The sequence below is a fragment of the Cryptomeria japonica genome, chromosome 10 (assembly GCF_030272615.1).
Source record: "Cryptomeria japonica chromosome 10, Sugi_1.0, whole genome shotgun sequence".
Taxonomy (NCBI): Eukaryota; Viridiplantae; Streptophyta; class Pinopsida; order Cupressales; family Cupressaceae; genus Cryptomeria; species Cryptomeria japonica.
This window is the reverse complement of record NC_081414.1, coordinates 269,403,320-269,415,201: the sequence shown is the minus strand read 5'-3', so window position 1 is coordinate 269,415,201 and position 11,882 is coordinate 269,403,320. Positions and strand designations below refer to the sequence as shown.

The 11,882-nt window shown below is 33.3% G+C and overlaps 1 protein-coding gene across 1 annotated transcript; it reads right to left on the bottom strand.

Moving 5' to 3' along the window:
* Positions 1–1,790: 1,790 nt before the first annotated feature.
* On the bottom strand, positions 1,791–4,844 carry LOC131039149 (protein MIZU-KUSSEI 1). Its single transcript, XM_057971819.2, has 3 exons — positions 4,715–4,844; positions 2,894–2,956; positions 1,791–2,791 (listed from the first exon to the last, which is right to left on the bottom strand). The coding sequence occupies exon 3, from the start codon at positions 2,773–2,775 to the stop codon at positions 2,092–2,094; it is 684 nt and encodes a 227-aa protein (XP_057827802.2). The 5' UTR covers positions 2,776–2,791; positions 2,894–2,956; positions 4,715–4,844; the 3' UTR covers positions 1,791–2,091.
* Between the last annotated feature and the right edge of the window lie 7,038 nt (positions 4,845–11,882).

Sequence of the window (11,882 nt, the reverse complement as noted above, 5' to 3'; positions counted from 1 at the left end):
TGGTGTTGATTGCTTGGATTCATGTTTATCTTGGTTCCATTTAGGTTTTGCTAAGTTGGGAGGTGTTATTTTGGGTCCAGACCAGTCCAGAATTGGAGATTGTGTAACGTATGAGTCTTTTTTTGGCTCCAATATTTGTGATCGATGGGTAACGTGTGATCAAAATGATGAAGTGTGTTGTGGTGGTGTCCACTTCTCATTCCTTTCCACCACAGGAATGTTTAGTGCAAACCTATTTATAAGCATTTCCATGTGTCTACAAGTGGTCATGTGAAATGAACATGGTAAAAGAAATGCTTATACCATGAAAAGAAATCACGAATTAGGAGAAACTCATAGAAATGAGCTCTCCACTATCATCCTTAAGCTTCGATACCATGAAAAGAAACATGGTACAGAGGAGAAATCCATAAAAGAGATTTGAGACTGTAGGATCAATACATTTAATTTATAAGCATATACATAATTAATTCTATGATCATTGTTGATAGGATTTAGCTAATATATTTGTGGTGGATAGATGAAATCGTGCACACATGAATAACCTGGGTGGCATGAGATAATTGGGTCGGTGCATGGTTGGTTGTTCTATGTTGATAGACCATAATTAATTTACTCATTCTAACATCTATTTCCAATATTAATTGTACATAATTTTATTATTTTCTTCCACAATTATTTGTATTTAGATTCTTAGGTTTAGCTATAGCAATTTTAGGGATATTATTTCAATTGACCATATCCATAGTATATGTGGGATTGAAAGGATGCTTTGAAATATGAAATATGTGAACACATACCAAATTATAACATTATTATTTTAAGAAAAGAAACCAAAAAAAAAGAAAAAAAACTTGATGCGGATATGAAACAGGTAATAGATAAAAGATAAAATGCTTTACTTAAACATTAAACAATTCAACCATGAAATAAATAATAACAGTTTACACTTCATAATCATAATTTTTTTATTAATAATTTTTTTCCTAAGGAATAAGTTAATTATCTTTACAATGTAATTAATAGATAGAAAACCATAAAATATTTACCTGAAATAAGCACAATGGCTATTGCCTTTTCCTCCTAAGAGACATACACTTAAAACCCCTTAAAATCCTCATAATATCTTGTTCTCCGTTAGCTCAGGTGGTAAAATTGCTAAGTTGTTTGGAAAGGAGAGGTTGCTTTTCGTCCTACTTCCCATTCATGTATGACCCAGTCAGATAGCATTTTCAGTTGGCCAAACCCACATGAATTTGCCAGGTCTGTTGACAGGGTCTATTTCAATCTTAATCGAATCTTATCCCATCTCGAGTTCCAGCTCATTACAGGTTGCCTCTAAAATGTCAAATCATGATGGATGCTTAGAAAGTTAGATGGTCGTAGCTCATAGAGATGCCTATGGCTTATAGGTTATAGCTACAATCCTTAGTTTTCATCTTTATCTCTGAAAGATTTTTCGAATTTAATTTAAAAAATGTTTATAATATATTAGTATTTCATATAACAATATGAAGTACCAAATCTAAACCAGAAATCATCCTTCAGTTAAAATGTCAAGGATGCCAATATCAAAATCATTCAGATGTAAAACCTGATCTGGAATCACTCATATGTAAAATCTGAACTGAAAACGTCTCTAGAAATTTGAACTTCAATAAATGACTTTATATTATATATCATCATCTTCGACACACAATTAACTTTTGTTGTATATTGAAACATGCAGATAAAAATTGTTTCGCATTAACCAGTTTCTTCAGGAAGAGGCCTGTTTTTGGTTTGTCATTGTTGAACTAAGTGACATAACTAATTTGGTACAGAAGCTCTGGTACAAACCTCTGAGAAGATTGTTTATTCCATTTACTGAACAAGATGTACAATTTTAGCCCTCCTGTGGAGGACAAATGCCTTAAAAGGAGAAGGCTGTACTACAAAGCTTTCTAAATAGTATAAAATTGCTAGAAACAATCTCAAAACACTCGAGTACAATTACATACAGCAGCGCACAGCAACAATCAAGCAATGGCACGTGTAAATGAAAATGAGATGCAATCCCAGATATACACAGAAAACAGAAAAGCAAAAAAATCAGATCCTAAGCAAAAAAATGCTGAGCTCAGGTCCACTACCATCAGGATTCATCATGTAAAATGCCTCAGAGTCCTTAGATCCAATAACTCTCTCAAATCTTGCTCTCATATACATCAATTCACCTTCTGTTCCTTCCATATCAGAAGGAAGCACACCAGCTCCCATGGAAACTGCCTGCACAGTGTTTAACACCTTCATGTCAGATTCAGAATATGCCCTTCGGATACCATACCCTGACTTCCTTCCATTACAATACATTTCCCACACTGGCTCCTGAAACAGTTTTCCCCTCTCATGAGTCTTCTCGCATTCTAGTGCAATTCTGACCAGTCCGGAAGCCATTTCTTTGATCAGAGTGACTGTTGGAGTTCCCAATTGCAGGAGTAGAAATGGTGGCGACTTGGGATTGTCCTGCACTGCAAGGTGGACATGACCCTTTCTGTAACCAAATAGTGTGCCCGTCACGCAGTTTGATGCAGATGGAGAATCCGAGGGGCCTGATGGCAGGGATAAAAATTTACAAGGAGAGTTTCGAACCGTGAAAATTCGAATGATTGATCTTAATCCTGCGAAAAATCTCCAGGGCTTTGTCCACCTCCCTGGAGACTGAACCAAGCCAAACTGGATTTTATCTGTAGTTGTTGGTCGCATCATGAGATTTGAATTCTTGGACGTCCCCATGTCTTAAAGCACGCCTCTGCTATCATAAACACTAGAGTAAAACTCCCTTAGGCCTCCATTTTTTATTCAGTCTATCCTGATTAATTTATGGTAAGAGAAAGAAAGGGCAATCAAGTACCTGTGCTTATCTGAGTTGTTGCTTGTGTCCTTACATCCGGCCACCTTGATAGGCCTTCATTTTCTGTTTCCAATAAAAATACAATACAAAATCACGAAATAGTTCATTGCCGAGTCACTCTGCAAATATGATTTGATTCGAAAAAAGGACAAGTAATAGATTAGTATAGGAAAATTTATCACTACCAGTCAACAGTAATGCATATTTGAGTAAAATAATTTTAGAACTCATTGAAATTTTTAATTATTAACTATTTTGGTGAAATATATATAAGTATCCTGGATAGACATTGCTTATTGTTATTAATAACATGAGATAATTGTTCATTATTTTATGTGTAAATGAAATATAGAATTATGATGTTGTTATCATCATTCAATTTTTTAGATTTTTTTGTCAAATTCATTGACCCATATTTTATGAGTAGTGATTCATGCTAAATCATCTTTTATGAAAATAAATAACCCATTTAACAATCATTGTATCTGAGTGATGTTCATAAGAAGTTAAGCATTGAAACTTCAACAAAGGTCACCCATCACAATCCTACTCCAACTCAAGTCTGTCTAATTGTGAAGTTTTTCCCTAGATTGATCTTACTTAGCTTTCTATATACCCTTACCAACCACTACCCATGAAATATAGGTCAATACATTTGACTCAAAAACTAGACAATTAAATTTTGATCACAATATCATAATTTGTACCCTTAACAAAATATAAAATCACTATTAATTAGATAAAATAATCGAACTCTTATTTAAAACTAATGGAGGAGAATCTAAACGCAGACTATTTTCGCTAAGGCATATTTCAGTAATTCATTTAGGGTTTTTGTTTCTTCAAAGAATACCACAAACTTTACCAACCAAATCCCTACAAAAGAATCTGTCGAACTACAAATAAGATTCTAACCATAGCCCATATAATATAGATAATCACACAAACTACACGGATTTTTCCATAACTGGGACTTTTTTTGGTGTTGTACCTCGAATCTTCAATCTGTCATTCACATTTTAGGCTACAAATACTAAAAGGATTTCTGCACATTTCTGGTAGTATCATCCAAAGCTCAAAATCCATGTGCAAGTCAAGATTACAGGAAAGCTTAACCCAACGAATATAACTTGGCAGAATTACCTTTCAGGCTTCAAAAGCAGGAATAAAGTTCTCTATACGCCCACCTGAAAAAGCTATAGAGCATTTAACTTCAATTTCAAGGCTCAGTTTCGGGCTATCATGAGCTGTGTTATAAATTATTATTATTTTGGTACTGGGGGAATCTGCGCCTGACTGAAGATTTAGGCTACTTTGTCTGTAACTTTTGATCTGTTTATTAAATGAATAAACTCTACTTACAACGTTAAAAGAATAACGAATCTAGAAAATTTGAATCTAAATTATATGGTTGTAAACATTCAACACTAATGATTCAATCTAGTCTTAAAGTTACAAGTTTTGTTAACCATTGCAAATTTGTGTAATGATGTTTTTAGATTGGATTTTGTCAAAATCTTTTACGAAAAGATGAAAAAATAGAACTACAAAATTGTGAAAATTACATTGCAGACCAACCTGACCAAATAGAAAGGACAAATATGGATGACAAAAGAGTCAAGAAACCACCACGAAATATCAGGTAAATGTAAATCAGGAGAGGAGAGAAAAGAGGACCAACATGCTTTAAAATTAAGAGAGCTAGAAATTTCCATATGCTAGTGTAATGTGATAGGTGACAGTGCAGTTAGGGTTTGAACAACCATGGAACTCTAATTGAGACAGCATCAAAACAAATTGTACAAAACATGGAATCCATACCTGGAAGTCAGAGCTACGGTGAGATCCTGTCGAACTGGGACGACCTGTAACGAAAAGAAAAAAGAAAAAAGAAAAAAAAGATTAATCATACATTCGTCTCTTTAAAATCGTTAACAAGCCCGATCTTGTGAGCTACACAACTGACAGACATTGAATAATTCAAGGTATGCAATCTTAACTCCAGTTAAGCGACATGCATGCAAAAGCGTGTTCTAATCATGGGATCCATTAAAACTGTAACCGGAGATTTCTGCGACTTAAAACCCGGTCTAAATGCAAACAGATCCCGCCATATCTCAACACCTAAATTTAAATAGAATGGAGTCTATAAATACAGCTTTTCCGATTCAGATAATTGTATAATTACTTTACCTAGACCCCTCCTTTTAACAACACACTAGAACGCTCCTTTAAACAGTTATGATGAGAAGCGAACTGGATATTCTCATGCAGGTGAGAAAGTTAAACGAAAAGAATTGCAGGCACAATATACCCGGATTCATTAATATTATTAGATCGATTCTTTGGACAGAGGAAAATGAATAATTAAATGGAGGGATGATGATCTGTGAGGTTGGCGGAAGACGCCTGTGGAGCCATCTGAACAGTTTATTACAAAAGCAATGACAAGGGCATCCAATTGTCATCATCATTAACCAGGAAAACTTTTAATAAAATATTAATATTTGGTAAACGCGTTGCTCAGCATCGGCGTGCTATAAGACGAAAGAGGGGGAGGCGGGCTCATGATTCCAACCGCATTTAAAAAATCTGCATTATATATATATATATATATATAATTTTTTCTTTCCAGCACTTGTCGATACCTAACCTTATCGACCCTAGCCAGCTAATCTCAGTATGTGCAGTTGCGGAAGTTACTCTGCAATTCTGTCACCGGTTTGATTTCCGGTTATATTTTGTCCATTTGATTGCAACAAGTTAATTTAATCAACCATCTAGAAGCCATCATGCATTAAGAAAAGGAGTGAGATAATTAACATGTTCATTTCATTGAGAGCCACCCATTTCTTTTTTTTAATAGTATTTGATTTAGTTTTATAGTATTTTAAGAAAATCATTTGTTATGTTCGCTTTTAAAAGTATATGTATATTCTTTTCTAAGATTTGGTATCATGAGTATTTCATATACATTAGGAGGATCATAGGTGTGTGATTGTGGCATTGAATTTGGCTTTTCAAAAGGTTTTTGTTAATATTTATCAACTTTTTTTATTTTAGTTATCATTTATCAAGTCTTTTCGAAGATTTTTTGTTGTTCTTTATATTTTTTCATTTGTAATTCAAAGATCTAACATTCTATAAGAATTTCAATAAATTATCCTTCTTAAGTCTTTATTCTATCTATCTTAGGTATGGTAATGAAAAATTTTCATGCTCAATTTTTTAGGTCTACTAGGGTTTCCTTTAAGGTTTTAACATTGTGAAACCCATATTTGATCATGTTCGTGGTCGAAAGTATATTTCAATTAACTCTAGAGGGAAAACTCAAATCTTAATTCTAGAGTATGTCAGATGAAGACAAATGAATTGAAACTCATAACGAGGTAGTGGATATTTAATGACCAACTCATAAGAAAGGCTAGCTGCCCTTCACATTGGGCTATAATAAGCTTAGGAGGGTGTTCTTTGAGACCATCAAACAAGACAATTAAAGAGAAATGTGACCAATTTAGTTATACCTCTAAAGACCATGCTTGACATATTATTGAGACCCAGTTACTTATCATTAAGCTCTTCTTATATTGGTCGCTACAACTAGATCTAGAAGACCCCAATTATGCAGATAAAAGAAAATTTGCACATGCATCTAAATATTTGAATTGCATTTATATCTCTTTTGGTGAATCACTTTAAGGTTGCATACACATTTGCAACTTGAAGGCTACACAAAAATTCTCTAAAAGCGTTTTTAGTTTGAGCTCACAAAATATTTAATATTATTTAGGCAATAATTCTTGTATATGGATAGAACATAATCTATTCCTACAAATTACCCTTGCTAAAGATCTCTATTTTTATTATCTTGCATGTGGTTGTGCAAATTTGTTTTTTTTTATTTAAGTCCATTATGTGCTTTAATCATTGTCAAATCTATCTTCGACCATGTTTGTGATCTATTAGTGTAAATATGGGTATTACCTATTTAGTTTCACTATTAGATCCTCTTCACATTGATTTTACTAAGGACATACTAAGGATATGCATGAGATACTTATCACTTTATGTCTCATATCATAAGATTAAGACACTTGTCATAATTTGCCTATATAATCAAGGGGTTCTATTTGTAATCTCATGCATTGATATAATATTTTTGCATTCATTATTAGGAATATATCTTATTCTTTTCATATTATCTTCTCATTTCATAGTGTCATAATCCATTTTAATCAAAATAAATAACTTACATTAAATAATTAAATTTTGGATGCATTGATTTAAAATGATTACAGTTGAACATTACTTTGAACAATGAAAAATAATATGATGAGTATAATATTTAATTTTAATTTTATGGGTACTAACATGGACTAATATTTTAGTATTGTTTTTATGAGTGCGAGAGATGAATTGATACCATCACAAGAAAGATAATATCATTGCAGAAAGAGAATGGTTGTGATAGAATACACACACAATCACTTAGAAAATTATTAAATGTTTATTTTAATTACTTGGATAATTGAATGCAAATGTCTTATTTATTTTTATGTTTGCAAAAAAAAAATACAAATTATGTTATTTTAGATGAAAAAATGAATTTTAAAAATATATTGTTAGAGTAAAAGGTATTAGTTTACTTAATTAATTAAATCACATTGATTTAACAATTAAGTCACCTTTTCTCTATGTCACTTAAGCTAAATTTAGGAAGCTAAAATTAGGAATATTAATAATTAATTCATTATTAATTATTAATTTATTTTTAGGGTTTTTCCTTTTAGGTTTGATCTCCTTTTATAATTATTGATCCCTTTGTATTCCCTAACAATATGATTATCATTATTGCATTTTCTTGCTCTGGGTTTTCAAAGAAATCTTTGTGTTTCGTGAGAATCTTCCATTGTTGTGATAGGTCATTTGCATATAGGTGTTCACTGGGTTCTACGAGGTTGTATTTCACAACTTTAACATGGTATCAGAGCTTCAAACCTAAGGCTTTGATGTTCTTTAGATCGGGAGATTCTACCTATAGTAGGTATTCTATGTAATTTGGGTTGATTTGGACCTTACCATTGAATCCAACATGTGTCAAATAATCAAGATTGACCTTTTGTTTGTCATTTTTATTCACGGGGTCAGATCTGTGAGGGTTTGAAAATTCAACCTTTTTGTGATCCAAGGGGGGCACCTATTTTTGGAGCAATTTGGGCCCAAAAGGACCTTGTGGTTGGCTTCAGGAGGCCAATTCCATGAATTTTGATATAAAATTCAACCAATTTAGGCATCATTAACCTCTGAGGGAAATTACTTTTGCTTAAATGATGATACTGCTTGCATGCACTATGAGAAAAAAAAATTAGGTTTTTTTAAAATCTCTTTCCGTTTTTAATTTTTTTCAGAAATTTAGAAAAAAAAATCATAAACCAAACTTTATAGAAAAAGTTCTTGGTTTTTTATTAAAAAAATTGAGCAAGGGGGGGGGGGGGGGAGGTGTACCCTTGCTGCACGGATTGCAGTCATACGACCTGCAGCAAGGCGACGGTACTTGTCGGCCCTTCCCCCCTCCAATGGTGGTTTCCTATGGCCACAGCCTTCCGCCCATGTCACCACCTCTGTTGTCGCCTTTCACCTAGACCACTGCCTCTGCTTCACCTCTGAGCCACCACCTCCATGCCGCCTACTGGCCCCGCCAACTTTACCAGCTGCCAGTGGATATTTTTTCTCAGCAAGTTTTTCCTACAAGGGATTTTTTTCTGGCGAATTTTTCTGGCAGGGGTAAATTTTTTCAGTAGGTACAGAATATTCCCATAATATTTTGTTGGCGTCAGCAATATGGACTGCTTCATGGCCCCTTGTGAGCCTCTTTGTGCCCTAAAAGAGGAGTTTTTTTTCTTTTGGCCATAACTTGGGCATACGATATCATTTTTTGGCAAACGATATATCGTTTGAAAGCTGGTTTCGTCAACTTTCCATATTTGTGGGTTTCCTCACCTATGTTTTTTGCTGGTACATTCTACAAGTATTTGAAGTTAGAGGTGTTGTTTGAAGCATTGAAATAGTGTTTCAGAGCTCTTCACATCCATCCATGCACTTTTTATAGAGTTTACTCCAGGTACATTTTATTCATATTTTTGTGTTTTCACACTCTGGTGAATTATTTGGACATATGACATCGTGGAAACTTCTCGTTTGCATGGGATGGCTCATTTTTTTTGTTCTTCATGTATTTTTAGTCTTATGTCCTTTTTTACAATTCTAAGCTTTCATTGTAAGCACTTATGATTTTGTAATCGCACTGAGATAAAGTGCCTTGGTATTGCACATGTATTATGGGATTTTGCACATCATTTTTGTATCTTATTATACTCGCACTATGATATAAAGTGTCATGGGGGTTTGATGTTTGCCTTTGTTTTGCCTTCATACCTTTCTCATGTGTGTGTGCCTTGGTTTGCACACCCTTTGTATTTGCTTGTACTTTCATGTCTGCAAGGTCAGATGTTATTGGTTCTTCTTCATGCACTATATTATGGCTTTCAGATTTAGTGTACTTGTCACACCTCTCCCTTGTCAACATTATGGGGGGGTTTCTACTATTGGTGCTAATGCTTCCTTGGTTTCACATTGGAGTGAGTTATGTATTCAATATTTGTTCCTATGTACTAGGCAGATGCAGCGGCTGGTTACCCATGCATTTCAATAAGATGGAATACTTACCATATGGACACTCTTTGCATTCCTATTTTTGGAGGTGACCTTCCATTTTTTCATTTGATCAGTTCTTCAGACTATTGGTACTTGTGCCATCTGTATCTTTGAGTTCCAGATGTTTTGCCTTTTTTTTGCCATCAAGTTCAGATTCGAGTAGTGTCATTGAGGGCACTAATGCAGATTGATGTCTTCTTGATCCTGATCATCTTTTGTTTCAAAGGAGGTTCCTTTTTAGCATCATAGCAGTCATTCTACTACAGAGTTTGCAGCTTCTTCAAGCTTCAACAATTCTTCATGCTTGTCTTTTGTTCCTATCTTTTGGAACATTCTTGTTTGGAGGCTTCTTAGTCCTTCACTTGAGCTTTCATCTCTTCTTGGAGATGAGGTTTTTTCCAACAAGGTTTTCTCCTTTTCTCCACTTTACAAAGATTTTATTGTACTTGGTTTTCTCATCAGGCCTTGTTGTTGGGACCCATTTTAGCTTTCTAGCATCTAGTCCTTAGTTTTTTTAGCTTCTCCCTAACTTCATCTTAAGGAGGGTTGTTGGAGTTAAAGGTATTAGTTTACTTAATTAATTAAATCATATTGATTTAATAATTAAGTCACATTTTCTCTATTTCACTTAAGCTAAATTTAGGAAGTTAAACTTAGGAATATTAATAATTAATACATTATTAATTATTAATTGTTTGTTAGGGTTTTTCCTTTTAGTTTTGATCTCCTTTTATAAGGATTGATCCCTTTGTATTCCCTAAAAATCTGATTATTATTATTGCATTTTTTTGCTCTGGGTTTTCAAAGCAATCTTTGTGTTTTGTGAGAATCTTGCATTGTTGTGACCGGTTATTTGCATACAGGTGTTCATTGGGTTCTGTGAGGTTGTATTTCACAACTTTAACATATATTACTAATGTGAATGATTTTTTTTCTAAAAATAATGCACTCTATGAAAATGAAAGATTTTTTTTTTGCAATATAATATCTTGAATTACTACATAGTGGGGAGGTTAATATTAGTAAGTAAAAGTTGACCAAAGGATAAATGAATATATTTGGTTCATTGGAGTGAGTTGTTGCTAATAGTAGACTACGTTAGTGGGAGCGTGATGAAGTTTTCATAATTATGGTTGGTAGTATGGTATTTGGTCTTTATGTATGAAAATAAAAATATTTGAATAAGAGGGTTGATTTTTCTTCTTAATCTTGTTTTATTTTTCTTTCCAAGTTACATTGTGTAGGGGTGAGTAATCCCATGTCCTCATGCAGCTATTTAAGTCCATTTTTTGCTTAAGAATAAGCAGTTAGAGTGTCCCCAAAAAATCTTTAAAGTATTACTATTCAAATAATTTACTATTTGTGTGATAGAAGAATTTAAGAATTTAATGTTCATAGAGTCACCAACTCCACAAATTTCTCCTTAAAATCTTTGAGCAATGACTGCTAACCAAAATAAGCTAAGAAATCATATAGAGACCTGCCCTAAAAAAAGAAAGATAGTTATGAAAGAGATGTCATTTATTTTTTATTTATTTTTTTGAAAAAAGATGCCAGTGCCACTTAATATATTTTATTTATATATATATTTCTTTTACCAGATGTCATTTATTATTGAAGGTGGGTTCATGAATTGAATCTGCTAAATCTAATCTTGGATCTATGGGTTATAATTGTATTTTTTAACATAAATTTTAAGTGCTTCTATTGCAATCAACACATTTCTCGAGATCCCAATTCCTTGCACTGTTCTATTGAATGATTCGCCTACTCCTTTAATTACTTAACAATTTTAATTCATGAGATCACAATTCTTTGAGGCATAATTTCAAACTGCTTGCTTACGTAGTCATAGTCCCTACATTTTTTATGTAAGAAACTATATTTCTTTGAGGTGAATTATCTAACGATTTTTCTCCTCACAACCTACTTATATGGCACGATCTTCCATTAACCTGCAGATTGATCCCTGGCATGTTATTTATATTTCTATGAAAGCTTAAAGATTATCTTCAACAAATCCATTTTTAGTGCATGTCTTGGAATCATTTCAATTTGCCGCCTTAGAAATTTTCATGCATGGTTTCTATGGTTTATGCATTAATGTCATGTCGTCAATTGCATTCCAGGTAATATAGATAACTTGAAGATAAATCACCAAGTGTTTTTATGACTCTTTTTATTCAATTGTGCCACTTCTTTAGTTAGTGCAATACCAAAGGTAATTTCTTAATGCCTTTCTTTCTAACTATGATCTTACCAGCCTCTCTGAGGA